The sequence below is a fragment of the Anastrepha ludens genome, chromosome 6 (genome assembly GCF_028408465.1).
Source record: "Anastrepha ludens isolate Willacy chromosome 6, idAnaLude1.1, whole genome shotgun sequence".
Taxonomy (NCBI): Eukaryota; Metazoa; Arthropoda; class Insecta; order Diptera; family Tephritidae; genus Anastrepha; species Anastrepha ludens.
Genome location: NC_071502.1, coordinates 22,657,031 through 22,679,692, shown reverse-complemented (window position 1 = coordinate 22,679,692; position 22,662 = coordinate 22,657,031). Strand labels below are relative to the sequence as shown.

At 37.8% G+C, this 22,662-nt stretch overlaps 1 protein-coding gene across 1 annotated transcript in view; it reads right to left on the bottom strand.

Annotated features, from left to right (window-relative positions):
- Positions 1–6,796, bottom strand: part of LOC128865811 (uncharacterized) — a 188,965-nt gene extending 182,169 nt beyond the window's left edge. The window contains 1 exon segment of the mRNA XM_054106171.1: positions 6,650–6,796. Within this exon segment, the coding sequence (XP_053962146.1) occupies positions 6,650–6,717 (68 nt within the window). The 5' untranslated portion in view covers positions 6,718–6,796.
- Positions 6,797–22,662: the final 15,866 nt, after the last annotated feature.

Genomic DNA, 22,662 nt, shown 5'->3' with positions numbered 1-22,662 from the left:
AACATTAAATTATATGGACTGCACTATCGATTTAAATAAAAATTTCATGCATTTTTCCGAATTTACGTGTGTTTTTTTTGAAAAACTTTCCTATAGCTCTTAAAAAATCACCCTTTAGTTATAATTTTTGCCCTATACTCTGACTTCTCCGGCCTATGCTTTGATTTAGAACAGAACAGTTTTTTTTATTTTAAGTTCGCACTTCAAATTTTGAACTACCCATTGTAATTAATTATTGATTTGTTCCAATGAATAAACAATTATTAATTAGAGATTCCTTACATTTATATTTTAAGGGGGTTGCAGAAGGTTTCGGCTTTCGTATGAGTTTTGTGATATAGAAAATCTATTGTGAATTTTGGAACTTCCTTCGCCAACTTACATTACAACTTTTACATTACAAATGAGTTTGAGGAATAAAAAGAAATATTCAGTTTAAGTTTGTTATTCGAGTTTATGATTAGCTACTCGAGTTCAGTGAACACTTTCTTAGATTTTTTGAAACTTGGTCCTATGATTGATTCCAAGCGTGCCTGAGCCACAAGGCCCAATAAATCTACCGAAATATCTTTGGCTGCAGCACACTGCTGTGCATTCAAAAGCTATACGAGATATTAAAATCAAGCAAATGGAGCTTAACCAGATACTGAAGTCATACTCCTACTATCCTCGGTTCCCACACTCCCCATAAGCTGGTCAAAGCCGAATTTATAAATATTACACACATTGATCCTCAAGTTTTTAAACTCTAACGCTGACTTAGTTTTATTTAATTACTTATACCATAAAGTGGGGTATTTAAGATGATATTAATAAGCTTTGATTGAAACTAGACTTATAATTTCGTGTAAATGCTGTAATTATTTCAGTTATTATGAAATTAGCAGTAAGCGCCGATTATAAATATTAAACGCAAATAGTATAAATTATATATGGATAGATAATATGATATGAAACTCGCTTATTTTTCTGTTAAGAGCCCTTCCTTGCACACGTTTTTCGCACTGACAACAACCGAACAAACTGAGCTGCAACTAGTTACCTACTTACTTGTTCTGAACTACTTTGCATCAGTATGCTTTATAGCTGAAACAGTTCTTCTTCTATTTTTCTTAAAAATGCGCTTTTCTGATGTCCCACGAAATATCAATTGCTAGCCATACATCATTAGAATAACAATTAATTAGTCCGTTCAAAAATAGTCACTGTTGGAACAATAAATAAACTGGTTTATAGTGGGCAAAGATCCGTTGATTGATTTCATCAACATTTGTATACTTCCAATTAACATTTTGTGCATTATTCTTGGAAGCATTCTGCTAGAGGCAAATTTTTTAAAGTGCTTAGCTCTCTAGCCTGCCGTTTTCGAACTGGTACAATTCTAGTTACGCTCGAATTACTATGACTTCATCCATCAAATAACAGACCATCAAAGGCAAGGTTTTGTGAATAATTCGTTGTATTTCTGCAGGATGCATACGAAATGCTGAAATGCTTATCCAAAAAATTCATTTTAAAATTTGCTGCAATTTTAATAGTATTGTAAAGGCAAAAATGATAAAAGTGAATACAACTTGGCACATTCTGTAATTTCTATTTTATCAGACTAGTCAGGAAAATTTCACAATAAATGTCCATTTGGGGCAAGGCACGTAAAGTGAAAAAGTCTAGAATCTCTAACGCGCCGATTTTGATGAAATTTGGTGAAGATGCTCTAGTAATAGCAGAAAATTGTGCAAAAGGGAGAAGGAAATATCGTCCCCTTAGTATTAAAATAGCCTATACATTTTTTGATGTTTTGAAGAAAATGAATTTCAAACTTTTTGTCGAAAGTAGCACTAACTCAAATCTCGTTATGTCTGTAAATATTTATTATTTTTTGACCGACGTTTTGACCCACTTTGTGGAACTAGAATTTGACAAAATTTTGACCACATATAAAATCGACGATGGAGAATCCAAAAATTCAATAAAAAAAATAATAGCCTATGAGCACATAGGTTATTGTTATACTAAGGGGACGATATGAAGATGTTTCCGAGGCACAGGACTTCCAAATTTCTTATTTTATTGTATAAGTCAGTTTTGTTTGAATTGTAACTATAGTTTTTGGCCTAAGAGAGAAATAAACTATTTTTTATATAGGATTTCTACCGTCAGATTTTTGGTTTTTAATTTAAGTTTTTCCCTTTTTTCAACTTTTTTAAATTTTATTTTCGCTTTTTTTTAATTTGGCTCAAACCAAAGTATAAAATTTTTAATTATTAAAAAATTTTTTTTTGCAATTTCAAAATTTTTCTACGTTTTTAAATTTTATTTTAGATTTTTTTTCACTTTGGCTCAAAAGTATAAAATTTTTGGTTATTTAAAAAAATAATTTTTTTTTCAATTTTTAAATTTTTTGCTTTTCACTACTTCTTTAAATTTTATTTTTCATTTTCTTTTCAATTTGGCTCAAACAAAAGTTTGAAATTTTTAGTTATTTAAAAAACATATATTTTTTTTAATATTTTAATGTTTTGCATTTTTCTACTTTTTTAAATTTTATTTTCGATTTTTTTTAATCTGGCTCAATCAAAAGTATGAAATTTCTAGTTATTAAAAAAAAAAAATTTTTTTGCAATTTTTAAATATGTTTGCATTTTTCTACTTTTTTAAATTTTATTTTCGATTTTTTTTTAATTTGGCTCAAACTATAGTATACAATTTTGAGTTATTTAAAAAAATTTTTTTTGCAATTTTTCAATTTTTTGCTTTTTTCTACTTTTTTAAATTTTATTTTCTATTTTTTTTAATTTGGCTCAAACAAAAGTACGAAATTTTTAGGTATTTTAAAAAAAACATTTTTTTGCAATTTTTAAATTTTTTGCTTTTTTCTATATTACTTTTTTAAATTTTATTTTCAATTTCTTTTAATTTGGCCCAAACAAAAATATTAAATTTTTAGTTCTTTAAAAAAATAATTTTTTTTCAATTTCTAAATTCTTTGCTTTTGACTACTTTTTTAAATTCTATTTTCGATTTTTTTTAATTTGAAATTAAGTTTGAAACTTTTAGTTATTTAAAAAATTTTTTTTTGGAATTTTTCAATTTTTTGCCTTTTTTTACTTATTTAAATTTTATTTTCTATTTTTTTTAATTTGGCTCAAGCAAAAGTATGAAATTTTGAATTATTTAAATTTTTTTTTTTTGCAAACGTTTACATTTTTATAATTAAGCTCAAACGGAAGTTTGGAACTTTGTTTTAATGTTTTTTAAACCTCGCAATTTTTCATTTTTTTTTAATCAGGCTCTAATAAAAGTTAGGAATTTTTTTTATTTAAAAAGTTATTATTTTTTAATTAGGCTCAAACGAAGGTTTGAATTTTTTATTTTGAAACTTAAATATTTTTCATATTTTTTGTAATTAGGATCACACAAAAGTTTGATTTGTTTAACCTTGGATATTTTACATGTTGTTTTAATTAGGCTCAGAGGAAAGTTGAAATTTTGAATTCTTTTTGTTTTCAAACTTCGATATTTATGATAGTTTTTTATCGGGCTCAAACCAATTTGAAAACTTTTTTTTTCAAACTTCAATATTTTTGATATTTATTTAATTAGTCTCAAACGAAAGTTTCGAATTTTTTAATATTTTTTTTTCACATTCCGGGGATTTCTGCTATTTTTTTTAATAGGCTCAATTGAAAGTTTGGAATTTTTATTTTGAAACTTAGATAGTTTTGATAGTTTTTTGATTAGGATCAAGCAAAAGTTTAATTTTTTTTAAATTTGGATATTTTTAATTTTTTTTTAATTAGGCTCAAACTAAAGTTAGACCTTTTTTGCAAACTTCGATATTTTTTATATTTTTTTAATTAGGCTCATATAAAAGTTTGGAATGTTTTTTGTCAAACTTCGATATTTCTTTTTAATTAGGCTAAAACAAAAATTTGGAATTTTTTAAAGTTTTTTTTTCAAAATAAGATATTTTTGCTATTTTTTTAATTAGGCTCAAACGTCTTTTTCAAAGTTGAATATTTTTCATATTTTTTAAATTAGGCTGAAAGGAAAGTAACATTTTTTTTAATAAAGTTTTTTTCAAAGTTGGATATTTTTGATACTTTTTTAATTAAGATCCAGCGAAAGTTAAATTTTTTTTAAACTTCGCTATTTTTAAGATTTTTTAAATTACACTCAAACGAAAGTTTGAAATTTTTTTTAAATATTTTTTTTCAAACCTGGATATTTTTGATATTTTTTTTATTAGGTTCAAACCAAAGTTTGAAAACATTTTTCGTTTCAAACTTCAATATTTTTGATATTTATTTAATTAGGCTCAACTCAAAGTTTGGAATTTTTATTTTGAAACTTGGATATTTTTTGATAGTTTTTTAATTAGGCTCAAACTAAAGTTAGACTTGGTTTTCTAATAGGACTATGAATAAGTTCGTGCGGTTTTACAACAGATGGCGTAACTTGATTATTATTCTATCGATCCACATTTCCAAACATTCATTGGAGAGCTACTGTCGTAAGGCACAAACGTCAGTATAAGTTTTTTATTTGAAGCGTAAACAACAATATTTTTACCACACTTGAAAATGTCGAATTTCGTGCCAAATAATGTGTTTTTGCGGGGAATTCTTCTTCATTATTTTAATATGAAGAAAAAAGCAGCCGAAAGTCATCGTATCTTGGTGGAATTTTATGGTGAGCATGCTCTATCTGAGCGAACGTGCCAGAAGTGGTTTGCACGCTTTAAAAGTGGTGATTTTGGCTTGGAAGACGAAGAACGCGAGGGTGCGCCGCCAAAGTTCATGGATACCGAATTGGAGGAATTGCTCGATCAAGATCCGGCTCAAACGCAAGAAGAGGTTGCAAAAACTTTGGGAGTTGATCAATCAACCATTTCCAAACGTTTAAAAGCCATGGGAATGATCCGAAAGGTAGGCCATTGGGTGCCGTATGAATTGAAGCCAAGAGACGTTGAACGCCGTTTTATGGCATGCGAACAACTGCTTCAACGGCACAAAAGAAAGGGTTTTTTGCATCGAATTGTGACTGGCGATGAAAAGTGGGTCCATTACGACAATCCAAAACGTCGGGCAACGTATGGATACCCTGGCCATGCTTCAACATCGACGTCGGCGCAGAATATTCATGGCCTGAAGGTTATGCTGTGTATCTGGTGGGACCAGCTGGGTGTTGTGTATTATGAGCTACTGAAACCGAATGAAACGATTACGGGGGATGTCTACCGACGACAATTGATGCGTTTGAGCCGAGCACTGCGAGAAAAACGGCCGCAATACGCCGATAGACACGACAAAGTTATTTTGCAACATGACAATGCTCGGCCACATGTTGCACAAGTGGTCAAAACATACTTAGAAACGCTCAAATGGGATGTCCTACCCCACCCGCCGTATAGTCCAGACCTTGCGCCATCCGATTACTATCTCTTCCGATCGATGCAACATGGCCTGGCTGACCAGCACTTCCGTAATTACGATGAAGTCAAAAAATGGATCGATTCGTGGATTGCGGCAAAACCGACCGAATTTTTCACAAAGGGAATCCGTGAATTGCCAGAAAGATGGGAAAAAGTAGTAGTAAGCGATGGACAATATTTTGAATATTAAATTTGTAACCATTTTACGTCAATAAAGTTTCAAATTTCGAAAAAAAACCGCACGAACTTATTCATAGTCCTATTAACTTCGAGGTTTTTTATTTTTGTTTAATTAGGCTCAAACGAAAGTTCGGAATTTCAAGTATTTTTTTTTGAAATTTCCATATTTTTGCTATTTTTTCAGTTAGGCTTAAACGAAAGATAGAAATTAATTTTACTTTTTTGTTGAAACCAAAGCTTGGAATTCCTCCTTCAAAACTATACCTAACCTTATACGGAGAGCAAAAATTCTTAGTTAAATGTTGACCACGCCCTGCTGTCGATCAACATACAAAACGTACATCGTAGAAAAAAGCAACTTGTGTGCTGTAAGTTTCCGTAGGCCAGGATTGAGACAATACTCGTACCACAACTTAGACGTAAGTTTTAGTTCTCGCCCGAAGTGCAAGAAGACATCACTTGCACTAAACTCGAAGCTTCATATCATATTATCTATGACTTATAGTCGATTTTTTACTCAAACTCAATGTCATTACTTAAAATAAAATCTATAAATAATTTCGAAATTATCTTTTGAAATTCCTTTTTTTGGCATTTAATGTAGGCGTTCGCCATAAACTAAAAATTAAACTAAAACTTGAGTAATCGTGTTTGCAAAGAAAAAGAAAAGAAAAAATTATTGGTAACTGCAAAAATGCAGTTCATAGCATCTCTTAAAAAGTAGGTATCTGGTTCTCGAGAACATGATGTATGGCATAAATAGTAAATAAAATACTTAGAATTAACTTATTTCAGAATATTTTTAATAAGATGATAAGATTTTATAAGATATGAAAGTGAGCTAATTAAACACGGCCAAACGCAGCCTTCCTGCCTTTCTTAATATTCGATATGAAGTCTACTTACAAATATCTTAAAAATATATTTTTTCTTATAAAAATTACTTGCATATCTCAACTTAAGTGATTTATCGATTTCATGCTGATATTTTTTTCTTTTGATTTTTGATTTTTTGTATTCTTCAAATTTACTCACCTATCGGCTGGTGCTGAACCGGAAGCCGGCTTTAGGCTTCTAAATGCTTTCAGCCACTTTGTTTTCATCGATGGCGCGGTCGCGGCTGAAAATTTACGCTCGGCGCGTGGCGAACCCGGATCAACTTTACTCACGTATAAATCTTTCTGCAATTAAAGTAAAATAAAATAAACAAACAAATATTAGTCGAGAATTCATTTTCAACAGCGTAATGTCGTATAAGTAAAAAGAATACAAAATAGCCAACGAATTGAAGTTAGCGAGTATGCTTGCAGCGTTTCCACGACAGTCAATTTTACGTTACTGATTTATCTGGCCAAGGACTGTCACTTCAGCAGCATTCCCCCTATGTAAGTATGGGGAATGTTTATGCTGCTACAACAACAACAAGTATGTTTGCGTGCTTATAAATGTTTTAGGTAAATCCGTGTATATCGATAATGACTTCATAAAGCACGCCGAAACCTGGTAAACATATAACATAAATTTTAGTTCAAAAGCACAATCGCAGACAGAGCTCGCAAGGCCATAATGGTGTTGTACCCCTGCGGTAGTCTAATTGGGGAAAAATGGGGTTTGAAACTCAGAACGATACACTGGCTCTACACAGCAGTGGTAACGTCAATTCTCTACTATGGTATTGTAGTATGGTGGAATGCCCTTGAGAAGGGTGTGAACATCAAAAGAGTTTCAAGGTTCAATGGCTCGCATCTGTTCTTATAATCGGCGCAATGTCAACCACTCCACCGAAAGCATTATATGCGACATTAAACTTCCTTCCGGTAGATTTAGATAGAAAGCCTGAACGCTTTAAATAAGTAGTCAAACATGGACTACGGTCACGTTAAAGTCCTGTCTGTTATTTCGGAGCTTCACGCACTGGTGGACCATGCATTCCCGCCAACACTTGCCATTACAATGTTCTCGAACCTTCTACCTTCAAGGGAAGAGTGGGAATGGGACGATGTATAACAGGACGAGTCCATACATGTATACACGGATGGCACAAAGCTCGTGGGCAGGGTGGGCGGAGGTGTATATTTCGCATATCTGGGGATCTCCGTCAGTTTTCGGCTCCCCGACTACTGTAGTGTCTTTCAGGCTAAGCTGATGGCAATACTTAGAGTCGCAACACTGGTACAGTGTAGTACAATACCTGGAGATGATATATACAAAACATTTTCATTGACAGATAGGCAGCGATAAAATCCTTTACAAGGCAACAGACAAATTCGAAGGTAGCCGCACATCTCTTAACGAAATTGCCACACATCTTTCACCCATAGGCAGCATGGGTTCCTGGCCATTGCAACATTGAAGGTAACTGCAGAGCCAATGAACTAGCTAACTAAATCGACTGATGATAACACAGACAACTACATGCATAGACAAGCATGTAAGCTACTTATCTTTGAGGAAATCGTAAGAGCAGCGAATGACTGAGGACGTAATGAAACCACCTGCAGAATCGTCCGACAATTGTGGCCGACTCTTAATGCTAAACGCGCAGAATCTCTGCTGAGTCAAAAAAAGCTCAGTCTTAGCACACTAATTTCAGTTATCACGAGGCACTGGTTGATAAGTAGTCACACCCAGAGGATGCGTGTGCAAACATATGACTTCTGAGGAAGCTATTTAGATGAGGAAGAGATGATCTCGCACCTTTTGTGATATTCTGCTGCTCTATCCAGACGCAGATTTACCATTTTAGATAAACAATTTCTTAATGAATCGCAACACCTCAGCTCTGCGGAAACCAGGGATACTCTAAAATTTTTGTAAAGTAAAGACTTGTTTTAGAAGATATAAAAACGGGTTCTCCACGTAGCATCGCAATGAAGTACGAGCTTGAGTGTGTGCCACAGAACAACTGCTTCAACTTAACCTAACCGAAAAACCGCTCCCAATTTCTTATGTCTTATAATTAGCGGCCAACCCAATATAAATTTGACTAAAATACGGGCGGCCGCCGTGACCGAATGAATTGGTGCTGTTGCCAAAACCATCATTGGGCCATATTTTTACAGAGAAAACGAGGCGGTCGATGGAAACCGATATTGGTGGACGTTGACTCATTATGTCTGCGCTCAAATGCGTGAGATATGCTTAAACGGTTACTGGTTTCAACAAGGGACGTCTAGTGTCAAAAAGAGGCGACATCGGCTGGCCCCCCAGATCACCTGACTTAACCCCCACGGACTTCTTTTTGTGGGGTTATTTGAAAAGTAAGGTTTACGCCAATACGCCGCAGACTATTGACCAGCTTAAGGAAAACATTCGTGTCGAAATCGATGCTATAAAACTCGAAATTCTTTACAGAAAAAGGATCGCAGTTTGTGATTACTAATAAAAGTGGCCACTTTATTGATATTGTATTCAAAAAATAGTTTTAATAAATTGTAAATAACCAAACCAAATAAAAATAGCTCACTTATACAAATCAGTTTTTTTTTTTTCAAAGTTATTCAATGTTTTCACACCGACATAAACGATAGTACACCCCATATATGTATATATATATATATAACACGGGTGTAAAGCTCGGCGAGGACTGAATTTAGCACTTCAGTTCTTGTTTCTATACAAAATTGAGCCGAAAATACCTTCATACCAAACCATACTCTTTAAACCAGATATCTTAGTATTTTTTTAACATTGCATTTGCTCGGAAGTGAATGCACTCATAGGCTGCCAACAAAAATGCTCGCATAACTTTTGAATGCTTTCAGCCAAGATTACCAAAAGCCTGCAATCGCTGCTCTTAACGAAATTATGCCCACAATGCATTCTCTATACCGACAGCATACGTATCTGCACTTGAACATTCCGTTTCATTCGTGAATGGTATTTACAACGTATTATTACTTAATCCTTTAATAATATTGTAGTTTTTAATTTTACTTTTCACTTTATATATTTTTTTTTCTTTGCTTTTATAATTTTCCAGAAGTCCAATCGAACGAATTTAAATCAAGGATTGCGTATCATTTCGTATCGCTTCGAATGCCTTTTGGCTTAATACAAACAAGGATGGTCGGATTTCCACAATTGCATCGCACTCGTCTTGTGCGAACTTAATCCGTTAAGAGACACAAACAAACAAATAAAGGCCATGCACTCACTGTTTTTCATATTTCCTTGGAAATAAGTCAAATTTCTGTGTTAAAGGATCGTAAGAATATTTTCCCATGGAAGTCAAGAAATATTACAGCAATGAGTTATCGGAGCATACATTTACATAGGTATGTCAATATATTTGTACGCTTAAGTGCACGAGCTGGCCGTTTAATGATGGCGTTTTCAAAAAAACCTAAGCCCTAATAAATACAAAAATATTTAAATGCATAAAACTCTTCACAGAAATGAAAATCGAGAGTAATCGCAAGCTTAGAAATGTGGACTTTTGCTTCTGCGATTTATTTGGCGTGGCTCGTAGCGACGTGCCGGAAGTGGCAATATTTATATGAGTTTGCACTACTCAGCAAACATCCATTAGCTCATGAGCTGGTATTTGCTGAGGGAAGTCATGCTAGTTCAAGGGTAACGAAAATTGTACTAGTTGCTAAGGGATCAGTTGGAGGTGTATTATAAATGAGCAGGCGAGGTTTTGCTTGCAAATGCAAGCGAAGGCGGATGAACTAGTAATGGTGGCACGTGCAAATTCAAGGTGGAAGTAACCGTCACAAAAACCAAGGCTCTGCGAATTAACGACACAAACAATACACGTAATGTTAGATGGCCAAGAAGTGGAATTCGTAGATAGCTTCTGCTACCTGGGCGGCACTTTAGCAGTGGACGGCGGAGCAGAGGAAGATGTCAACAAGAAATTGAGCAAGGCATGGGCTAAATTTGGGCACTTTCCATAAGGCAAACATCAAAAATTCCTGAAAAACCAAGCCCAGGATAAGCATTTGTCAATTGACATTACAAGATGGAAGTGAAACGTGCCTTGTTTCGAAAACGATCACGCAGAAACTTCAGTGCTTCAGCAACAAATGTTTCCGGATAATGGTTCTGCACATTCTACCCCATTCTGGCCCAATATAAAAAGTAATGAAGAAATCTGCAGACAAACGAATGATGAGCCTATCTTACGCCAGCTAATATGCAGGAAATGAAAAAGGATAGGCCACGCTCTGAGAAAATAAGTTCTCCAGAATTCCCAGAATGACCCTAGATTGAAATTCTCAAGGAAACAGAAGCCACGGCCGGCCAAAGAACACCTGAAAAAGATCCATTATGCATGACCTATCTTCCATAAACACTAGCTGGGGTAAGGCAAGGATTATAGCATCTAACCGGGTACGTTGGAGGAGCTTTTATAGGCCCTTTGCTCCTCAAAGAAGTAATTTTCTCCTTCTCCTATCGTTTCTTTCTCGTGCTGAACGGCGTCAGTTGGACACACCAAGTGAAGCCAAGTCCTGGACCACCTGATCTTTTCAACATAGATGAGGCCTTTCTCTTCCGCCAGCTGGTTTCGCATCGAATACTTTCAGAACCGGAGGGTTTGTATCCATTCGAACGAGTTGACCCTGCCAAAGAAGCCGCTGGATCTTTATTCGCTGCGCTAAGTCTATGTCGTCGTAAAGCTCATACAACTCATCGTTCCCTCGGCTGTGATATTCGCCGTCACCACCGTGCAAATGTCCAAAAATCTTGCGCGAGAATCTTTCTCTCAAACACTCCAAGCAATGTCTCAGCGGATATTGTCATCGTCCATGCCTCTGCGTGATACGTTAGGACACCATATCCGAGCTTTGTAAAGTGTTAGTTTTGTTCGTCGAGAGATCAATAAAATACCTACCTTTCGTCCAAAAAAAGTCACCTTCGTTTTAATGCTTTCAAAGATGGACTACGCACTACTTATTTATGGGCTGTATCCGGCCACTACAAAAAAAATATGTGTAAACCTTATCATATTACAATTGGGAGGAGTTTAAAGGCATTTCCGACTACACCGCTAAACATTTTTGTTTGCCGAAACTGGCCTACCCACTAACGTCGACAGAACAATTGATTGCAACCGTTGCTTAATGCCAAAATTGTTATTTTTTTCGAATAACCTTCTGACAAAAGATGCACTTGAATGGGGATGGAATTTGGAGCAGATAAGTGCAAAATAATACATCTGATTAGAGGCCAGATTGATGAATCTGAAGAAAACAACGCAGTAGACCAAAATATTATTATAGACAACTTGCATAGCAGCGAATCTTATAAATATTTAGGATTTCTGCAACTTAAAGGAATCAACCACACGCCAGTAAAGCAAAACGACATTAACAAATTTGAGGCACGACTGAAAGCTGTACTAAAAACTAGTCTGAACAGTGGAAATAAATGCAAGGCAATCAATACCTGGGCCATCCCCCTTTTGAAATACTCGTTTGGAGTAATAAAATGGTCTCAGACAGATATCCTTCGGATTGAAACGCTGATACGCACCACTTTTACAAAGTTCCAAAGCCATTACCCTCAAAGCGCTGTGGAAAGAATATCCCTTCCTCGAAACGTTGGTGGGAGAGGAATCATCAATATAGCGCGTCTACACTTTTCGCAAACGTACATATTTTCTAAGCAGTGAGTCCCATCTATTTAAAGCTATCGCTATGGCAGATAATGGCTTTACCTCGCTCAGTTTGATGGAGCAGGATTTTCCAGTAACTGAGGGGGTTAAATCCCCAGCAGAAATGATCGCAACATGGAAGGCAAAAACTATTGACGGTGCCCATCCCCATGGTCTTGAAATGGAATGGATAGACACACAATCATCCAGCTTGTGGTTGAAAAGAAAACAATTATTTTCTGAAACAAAAGGTTTCGCAATCGCTATCCAGGACCGAATTATTCCAACAAGAAATTTCCGAAGGTCGATATATGGCATTGAAAAACAGAAAGTTAAAATCATTTCTGCTTGAGTGACAAGGCAAACTGGCAGTAAGGCAGTCATGAACCAGTAAACTTGACTGCATGATATGTATGCATCTATGTGGTACCATATTATGGATTTATGTACATATATGTTGTCGTGCATATGCAGACAAGTCTGTGCAGTTGATTGTGCGAAAGTGGCCCACCTCATTTCTCATTTCTCATAATGCATCATTGCAATTTTTAATATCCTGTCGCACGTTAGTGATGGTTGCTTGCTTAGGAAGAATGAGCAGATATTTGAAGGGAAAATAATAAAATAAAAAATATGGATTGTTGTGGGCAAAGCAGGTGGGTGGCTAGTGGAAACTCCTGACAGTGCCATGTTAAATGAAATGCACTCAGAATGGCGAAAAGACGACCAGTGACATCTGTGACGGTAAAATTGACAGGAGATGGCAGTGAATAAAAATTAACGGAAAAGGCGAACCGACAGACTGACGAATACCTTCGAAGGGGATTTAACAGAGAACAGCAGTTGAGTAGATTGGGAGAAGCCAGTGAAAAATTGACGTGCATTGACTTTTGCGCGAAAAGTTGTTCGAGCGAGGTCGGATGTACTCAACCGGTGCGATATATTTAAAAAATATACGAGAACGCTGACTCGCATGGGAAATAAATGAAGCGCGTTTGCATTGCTGCATTCTTGCGTTATTTGCTTGTGGATTTGCAAGTGGAGGAAAGTAAAATTCGCTAAGATCTTAATTCAAAAGACGAAATTAAGGCAGCAGTTGCTAGTTGCCTCTAGAAGAATGAAGTTACCAAAAAATAAATGATAAATGTGAAATACTAAACCAATCGAATAAGATTTAAGGGTTTGCAATTTGAGAAGTTCGAAGAAGAAAGATTAGCAATTTTCTAAATTAGGAAAATATGGTTTTGCGATATAAATAATGAAAAAAGGTTTTCCTAAAATCAAAATGCGTACTTAATTTGATTTTCTAGAATTCCAATGTACTTTAAAAAGGAATCAAAGTACAAGGCTTTGAGGAAAATTTCATAAAAATTCATTTTATACTTCGTAAATGAAGCATAACCCAAAAATATATCCAAACGAAATTATTAGAGTAACAAATACTTGTGAAGTTAATAAAAGAAAAAAAAAACAAGAAAAAAGTTTAATAGTGTGTGCTAGTACTCATGAAGAATTCCGCTCCTTTGGGGTACTTAAGAGACGAACTGGGACGTTGGGCGATGAGCGAGCCGAGTGGGGCGGCATCTCTATCCACCGCGCAGGTGAGTAGAGGCACTTCGCAAGGTGGTGTTCTATTACCATTCCTCTGGATTGTTGTTGTAAATGACCTGCTGGAGGAGCTAGTGAAAGGGGCCTACAGGGTAATTGCCTACGCGGATGACGAGGCACAAATTGTCAGAGGAAAATTTGTGCATACTCTGTACAACTTGTGCAGGGATATCTGAACGCAGTTGCTAGATGGGCAACGGATTTCGCCCTATCGGTAAATCCTCTTAAGACGGAGCTCGTCTTATTTACCCAGAGCTCAACTTCTCTCACTAGCATCAGAGGAGCGATGCTTTCTGACAAGGTGAGGTAACTAGGTATTATCCTTGACAGCAAACTTACATGAAAGCCCAATATTGAGGAAAGAGTGAGGAAGGCAACAATCGCCTTGTATGGGAGCAAGGGCGCAATTGGTAAAAGATGGGGCCTTTCGTCTAGAGTTGTCTTCTGGCTATATATAATACTATTGTAAAGCCGATCTTGTTATATGGAGTCATAGTCCGGTGGCACTCACTAGAGGAGACGACATTGTGTGGTGCTGTTAAATGTGCTGCCCGTAAACATCGCAGACAGAATTGCCTCTACACGTACCGCAATCATACTGAGGGGCTCGGGCTACAAGCTCAACCTCACTTAGGGGCATTCAAGCATCCCTAGAAACTTCGAGTTCGTCCCCCTGACAACGGATCAGTGTATATCCTCGCTTAGTCCAACCGAAACCTTCTCCACTCATATTCCATCAAGGGAAGAGTGGACGGGGGGCTACACTTGGGGACAGGGTCTGATGAACTTGTTCACGGATGGATCGAAGTAGGAAGGAAAGATTGGTGGAGGAGTTTTTTGCGAAGAGTTTCCCATCAGACTCAAATTCAGGCTACCGGACCACTGCAGTGTGTTTCACACAGAGGTAGCCGCAATCAAGGAGGCAGCTGATTGCCTGTTCACATGCGCACTAAAAGTCAGGAAAGTAAATATTTACTCCGACAGTCAAGCGGCAATAAGGGCTCTCCAGTCAGTGACGGTGCATTCGAAACTGGTCAGGGAATGCTTGACCTCCCTTTCGACTACGTCCGAATTCTTTGACATTAGCCTCATCTGGAATCCAGGACCAGAAGGTCATAGCGACATTGCGGGAAGCTGTGAGGCGGATGAGCTGGCCAGAGAAGGTGAGACATGTGTGGTGATCTCCCCGCGAAGGGAGAGAATTGGGATCCCCCTGACTACCTGCGATCTGCTCCTGAAAAGATCGGCAGCGCGCCAACCCAGCGAGCGTTGGGCAAGTACACAAGCTTGTAAGGTCGCAAAACCCTTCTGGCCACGCGTGGATCGGGGGCGAGCCTCTGAGGTTGACAAAGTATCAGCTCTCGAATCTCGTGGGTTTTCTCACAGGTCACTATGCGCGAGGAAAGCATGCTGTGAGACTTGGAATTACCTCAAGTTCTTTTTGCGATGGATGGATGGAGGATGAGGTGGAATCATCTCAGTACCTTCTCCTTACCTGCCCTGCTCTGGCGGTGCTGAGATCCAGGCATCTTGGCTCTTACTTCTTTGCTACGCCTGCTGATATAGCTGGCGTTGACATTAAAAATCTGATGAATTTCATCAGCGGCACAAAGCGGTTGACGCAAACGCAGCGTAGTCATCGTTCGTAATCCACACACTCTACACCCACCCTCCTAACCATCCTAGCACCACCCCCCGCCGCCCTCTCCCTACATGCCATCGGTCTTCTTCTTTCACCTCATCGTCTTCATAATGGTACCAAAAAGGACGAAACCGTTTTTTCCTTGTCCAAGTGTGCTCATTCCTTGGGGCCACTAAACCATTATTACGTAGGGTTTTATGCAAATTTTACTTAACGAAATTTTAAAATCTGAAGCTCGCCAATTATTTATTTTTTAATATTTTTTTTTACTTAAAAGGGCTGGATTACATAAGAATATTTTAACCATATAGAGAAATAAAATGGAAACCTAATGCCGGGAATATTAACGCACGTGATGCAAAAAGTTATTAAATGTGACGAAATTTGCATTTGATCTGATTTTTATAATCTACATTATTTGCAAGCATCAACAACTTTAGTTCATTGCCTCTGTTACAGATAAAAATAATTAAAAAATAACAATAAAAATAACTGTTATAAATTTTTGTTTTTGCCACTTACAGCCAAATTAAATTGGATGCCACTTTTTGCGCTACCCTTGAACTGAAATTTGCCTAATTCTTAATACAAATTGGAGGCAAAAAATTTACCAGTTTCACTTCTACATTCATTGTCTCCTCACTTGCAATTCATTTCTTCTCTTTTTTTGCCTACATCGTGTTTTTCCTCCTTTCGTTCAGTTTTCTCTTGAAACAAAAGCAAAAATCACATCCTTGTCCTTCTCCTCAAATACCAAAATTGAAAAAAGCGCAAGAAAAACAAAGAAAAAAAGAAAAAAAACCTAGAAAAAACAAGCGAAAAAGTGCCAACCAGATGCCATCTAACAACTATCCCCTAATTCAATACATTTCCAAGCGAGTGCATTCGATTGTCTAGTCGTGTGGTAAATTTCATTACAGTTTACACAATGCCCACCTACACTCGGCATAACCGCACTCAGCACTCACCTACTACACGCCCCTCAGATCACCAACCATGTACCTGCCCCGTATCAACTCCGCTCGCTTGTTCGCCAACGAGAAATACCGCAACGAACATTTTTGTTCACGGAAATTGAAAAGGTGGTCAAGTGAAAATAATTTGGTTACATTACGAATTCAATCAACTGCAAATGTGGCAATCGCCACTGTACGTTACTGGGTGTGTGTGTGTGTGTATGCGCTCATGCATAGACTAACATTTGTAAGTGTGTATGTATGTATGTATGTTGTATATGCACTCACTTGTATACTCAGGTGCTCGGCAAAATAAATCAGTCTATTTGTACACTTCTACACTTCGCCTATGTCTGTATGTATGTGTGTGTGTGTGTGTGGTAGTGCATACCAAACGTAGAATATGTGAAAATTTGCCATTTCATTGATGCCGAATGCCTGAGTGCGTTATATTGGTATTTAAAATTGAATTTCATCGACTGGTATGTAATTGAGTTGCTAAAAATTTGTGCAATTTTTACAAATGAATGAATTTTCAAACTTTTTTGCGGTGCAAAACCAAGCAAAAACAAAAAACAAGAATAAGTTCTGATAAATAAAACTTATCACTTGAGCAAACAGAGAAAACAATGGCACCTATAAGTCTTTAACTCCACATTTTTGAATTCTCATGGCAGGAATGTTGATGTGTTGCTGTGTTGCTTTTCAACTTTCTCTTCAACAACCTTTCCTTCCACTACAACTCAACAGTGGGAGACCTGCACGTCGATATGAAAAATGTAAGTTTTGTAAATTAGTAGTAAAATATGTGCAACTGTAGGCGCTTTTTATTTGCTAGAATAATAAACAAAAATAAATAATACAATAACACAAAGTTCCGGTAAAACTTAAAGTAGCTTCTTCTTCTGGATTGGTGCAAAAATCTTAAGGAGGTAATTGTGATCGATTTTAATATATTATTTCTTAAAATGCTGCTAACTTATTTTGGAACAGGTTCTAGGGATGTAGGCATGGATTTTTTTTTTGTTTTTTTTTTTTTGTTTTGTAGTAACAGGTGGCGCTAAAGTAATCCTTTTATCAGAAAATGCTATAAATTTTGCAATTGGCCCCTAATGTCAGATCTCTTTTGACATTTGTGTAGTAAACACATGCGAAATACACGTTAATAGACAATGTTACGCTACACTGCTCCAGAACGTGGAATATTACTGACTATTTATTTGACCAATAATCGGTCGGTGACTTTGGCACAACGTGAATTTCGTCGCAGATTTTCTCGCCGTCCAAAGCCCACTGGTGAAACACTGCGACGTTTAGCCGCTCGCCTCGAAGAGACTGGCGCAACACGAGATGCTGCCAGGCGTGGCAGACCCCGGAGTAGCCGTTCTGCAGAGAATATTACTGCTGTAGCCGAGGATGTCATGGAAGCGCCGTCGACATCGACCAGACGACGTGCCACGCAAATGGGTATCAGTCGACGGCCTTTACAGCGAGTTTTGGTACAAGATTCGAAAATGTTACCGTACAAAGTCCAGACGGTGCATCAGCTGTTAGCTGCTGACCGCCAATCGCGTCTAACATACGCTCAAGCCATCCTTAATCACCACCAAGAGGAAGATAATTTTTCATCAAAAATAATCATGAGTGATGAGGACCATTTCCATCTTAGCGGGTACGTAAATAAGGAAATTTTACGCTTCTGGGGCACTGAAAACCCACGTGTAACCCACGAAGAGCCATTACATCCGCTCAAAGTCACTGTATGGTGTGCTGATTTCGCTGGAGGAGTCAGGAGGAGTTACTGTGAATGGTGAGTGCTACAGAGCAATGACCAACGAGTTCTTTTTGCCGCAACTTGATGAATTGGGATTGGAAAACATGTGGTTCCAACAGGACAGTGCAACGGCACACACTGCACGTGCCACAACCGATATGCTGAAGGATGCATTTCCCGGGCGCCTAATCTCCCGTTTTGGCGATTTGCACTGGCCAACAAGATCGCCTGATTTGACCGCTCCAGTCTTCTTTTTGTGGGGCTTTTTGAAGTCGCGGGTTTATGTCAACAAGCCTCAGACTCTTGCAGCTCTTAAAGACAATATCCGTCAAGAATGTGAGGACCTATCGCCGGAAGTTTTGGCCAAAGTGATGGAAAATGCCATAAAAAGGGCTCAAATGGCAATCAACTGTGGTAGCGTCCATTTACATGACATCATATTCTCGACTGGATGTAAAAAAATTAAAAGACCAAATAAAAATAATCCACAAGAAGAATCAAAGTTTTTTATTTTTTTTTTTTAAATTACAGCCAAAAAACATCGCAAGTTTACTTTTGCGCCATCTGTTATATCAGAGGATGTGACGGCTGTTTAGGTGGAGGCCGCTGATGGCGTCAGCATAATACTGACTGCCATCTACATTCCACATGATCGGCCAGCACCTCCCGAGGAGGCTCGTCGGCTTATGCTTGAAGCTGGAAACAAAAACCTGCTATTCGGAAGCGATGCCGACGCAAGGCACTCTCTATGGGGCAGCTCGAAGATGAACGAACGAGGTGAGTCTTTGTACGATTTTATTATTAATACTAACCTGATGGTATGTAACAGAGGTAATACCTCCACTTTCACCTTTCCTAGTACGGAGTACTTTAGGGGATGGGCGGAAGTGATTGATGTTACTTTACTGTCTGAAAACAGTTCAGTAAGGGTAGACAAATGGAGTGTATCCAACAAAAATTTTTTCTCCGATCACAGCTTGATCCTCTGCGAGCTTGATCTGAGGGTGAATACACCCTTACCGTATCGAAACACATTAAGAACTAATTGGAAAAGTTGAAAAATATAGTGAATAATAGGTTGGGAAGAATTCCGATCAGCCAAATCATTCCTACGGAAAGTCTTGAGAGTAGGGTTACAACATTGGAAAAGACATTCAGTAGGGCCTACAAAACGTAGTGTCTAATTAAATATAGCAAAAAAACTTCTCCAGATCAAAGTTTAATCTCAGCTACTCAACGGGTAATTGGCAACTGTACAGAGAAAGTCGGAGACAGTACAAAAAGGCAACTAGAGCCGAAAAGAAGGAGAGCTGGAGAGAAATTTGTTCTTCGATCGAATCTACCAGAGATTTTGCAAGGCTCTACCGTATCTTGTCCAAAGATCATTAAAAGGCTGCTTGGGTCAAGAGGCCAGATGGCACTTGGACTTCTACGGCCGACGAGTCTCTAGAACTTCTCTTAAACACTCATTTTCCGGGATGTAGCGCTCACGATAGTGATGTTGGGAGAATCCGGCGGAGCCGCTATGACCTACAGCATCTTGCCGATGTAATAGTCACAAAAGAGAAGGTTGCGTGGGCAATCAAGTCAATTTCACCTTTCAAATCTCTAGGCCCTGACGGGATTTTCTCCCAGATGTTACAGGAAACTCTTGATAATATTCTGCCATGGCTAATAGAAATTTTCAAAGCGTGTCTAAACCTGTATTATATTCCAAATAGCTGGAAACCTTTCAGAGTCGTCTTTATATCAAAGGTAGGCAGAGGGGGACATGAATCAGCGAAGGACTTTAGGCCAGTTAGTCTGTCGTCCTTCCTTTTAGAAACTTTTGAACTTTTAGACATACACATTTGAAGCTCGCTGGAGAGCTCTAGTATAGTATATTAAAAATGTTTTTCTTTTTTTGTCTTAGTTTTAAAAATACCAAAAATTAAGGCGTCTACTATAGACCAGAATACCCCCTTAAGGGGTTAGGGGTAGTCAGGGGCCCGAAAAATGATGATTTTCAATACTTAGGTGTTATCTTAGATCCCAAACTCAGCTGGAAGTCCAGCGTAGAGTACAGGGTAAAGAAAGCGAATATAGCACTTTACATGTGTAAGAGAATGTTGGGTAAAAAATGGGGGTCTTCAACCAAAACTATCCAATTGGTCCTACACAGCCATTGTAAGGCAATACTAACATATGCGCCGCTAGTCTGGTGGCCCGCAATAGAAAAGAGATACAAACAAATCAAGCTGAACAAGATACAAAGAACAGCGTGTACCTTAACTACAGGGGCGCTTAGCACCAGTCCTACTGAAGCGCTCAATGTATAACTCATCTGCTACTATTAGACTTCTACATTAAAACAATAGCTACTTGCAGCGCGGTGAAACTCAGAGGTAGAGGAAGCTGGACAACAAGGTCGTACGGTCACACTAAGATCCTCAAAAACAGATCAGACTACACACTCCCCGACCTTAACTTCAAGAAAGACTTTACGGTACGTTTTCCACCGAGAGCCGAATGGAACAAAGGGAAGGTGATTGGAAGATATGATATCGAAATCTACATCGATGGTTCTAAGATGAGCTGTGGTGTGGGAGCTGGCTTCCATTCGGAGCCGCTCAACCTATCCCAGTCAATTCGTCTTCCTGACTATGCCAGCGTGTTCCAGGCAGAACTGTTAGCGATCAGAGAACCAGCAAATCACTAAAACTCTACAAGGAAGTTGGTGCAAGAGTAGCTATCTTTTCAGACAGTCAAGAAGCTATAAAGGCCTTGGACTCCGACTCCATTTCATCCAAGCTAGTCTTACAGTGCAGAGAGGAGCTGGAAATGCTTAGTCATTGGCTTGAAATTACACTGATATGGGCTCCTGGTCACAGGAACATACGGGGTAATGAGATAGCGGATGAGCTAGCAAGAAAAGGCTCGACACTAGAAATAGCACAGGCGATGGCAGTCTCCACCCCACTCAACACATTAAAAGCATCCATTGTTTCACACTATCATGCTATAGCCGAAAGAAAAAGAAGCAATTAACTACATGCATTACAACAAAAAACACCTGGCCGTAATACAAAATCCACAGGACGAATCACCTGTTAGGATGCTCTCGACCAAATATTTCACGCATCACTGCAACCCTCACAGGTCATTGGAGGGTAGGGGATCATGCAGCTAGACTCAACCTACCCTTCAATCGTATCTGCAGAAGCTGTCAAGCGGAAGGGGTGAAGGAAAGTCTTTTCCACTACCTCTGTGAATGTCCAGTGCTAGCTAGGGCACGACCTCGCTTCTTTGGTAAGCCTTTTTGCAGCAAATTAAAGAGATCTCAGCCATCGAGATAAAGAATTTGCTGCTATACTTGGACCTCACTAAATGGATTTGAGTTGGAAGCAAAAAAAAAAATACATCATCACACGAGGACGGTGGTAGTAAAACGGTGCTGGTCACTAATTAGGATTATTTCAGTGGAAATACTCAACCACTTCAACAACAACATACATTTTTTTTCTTGACAAATTGGATCTCGTAGCCATTTTTGAACAAAGTGTGCCATAACATCCCCACTGCATGCCGCTTGAGTAAATTTGCTTTACTATTATTATATAGCGCGCGATACTAAGATTTATTAAGTTCTTAAAGTATTTGTAGACTGGCCTTTGATCTAACTTCTGTGTGGAATTTTAGTATAAGCATTTGTTGGGCGCTTAGAGTCTTAATTAGGAAATTAAATTTCTAAAATTTATTTCAAAAATAAAGAAAAATTTTAAAAATATAGAAAAAAGTTGGGTACCTCTAGAAATACACGCCAGCAAATATCTCCTGCCTATTTCATGCACTTTCATACTTATTTAGGCTCAACACCCACACACACACATGAAAATCTATTGTAAAAGCCATTTCGGTTTCCTTTCATTTGTGTCGTTTGTAAGTCAATACTGCTTTACATTTTTTGTTTTTTGCTTTTCAGCATTTAATTGCTGTTGTTATTTACTTAGCACAAACATTAGGAGGAAAAGTTTTCAGTCGCTTCGTTGAAACTCTAATCGGCAGTGTTTGACGGAAATTCCTGCAATTCATAGCAATTTTGCTCAAAGTTTCCAGAGTGACGCATGCAACCGAAACCGCGAAAACAACTACGAAGAGGGACTGAAAGTGAAATTGCTGCTGAGCTGAAAGTGAGTGAGTGTGTGTGTGTGTGCTGCAGCGGTCGGGGGCGTGTGGTTGGTTCGACTAACGTTTACTTAACGCCGACTGCGCAACTAAAGGCGCTTATCTTTGCAGCAAATTAACTCGAGCGATTTATATGCAACTACATACCTACAAAGGTGGGAAAGCAATAAGTGAACTGAATCACACAACCACTTTTGCATACACATACACATTCGCATACACTCACACTCACATTTGCATAAGTACGCTTATAAACGCCGAATTACACGCTTATGGGTATTTGCGAATTTTTCTACGTTCTTG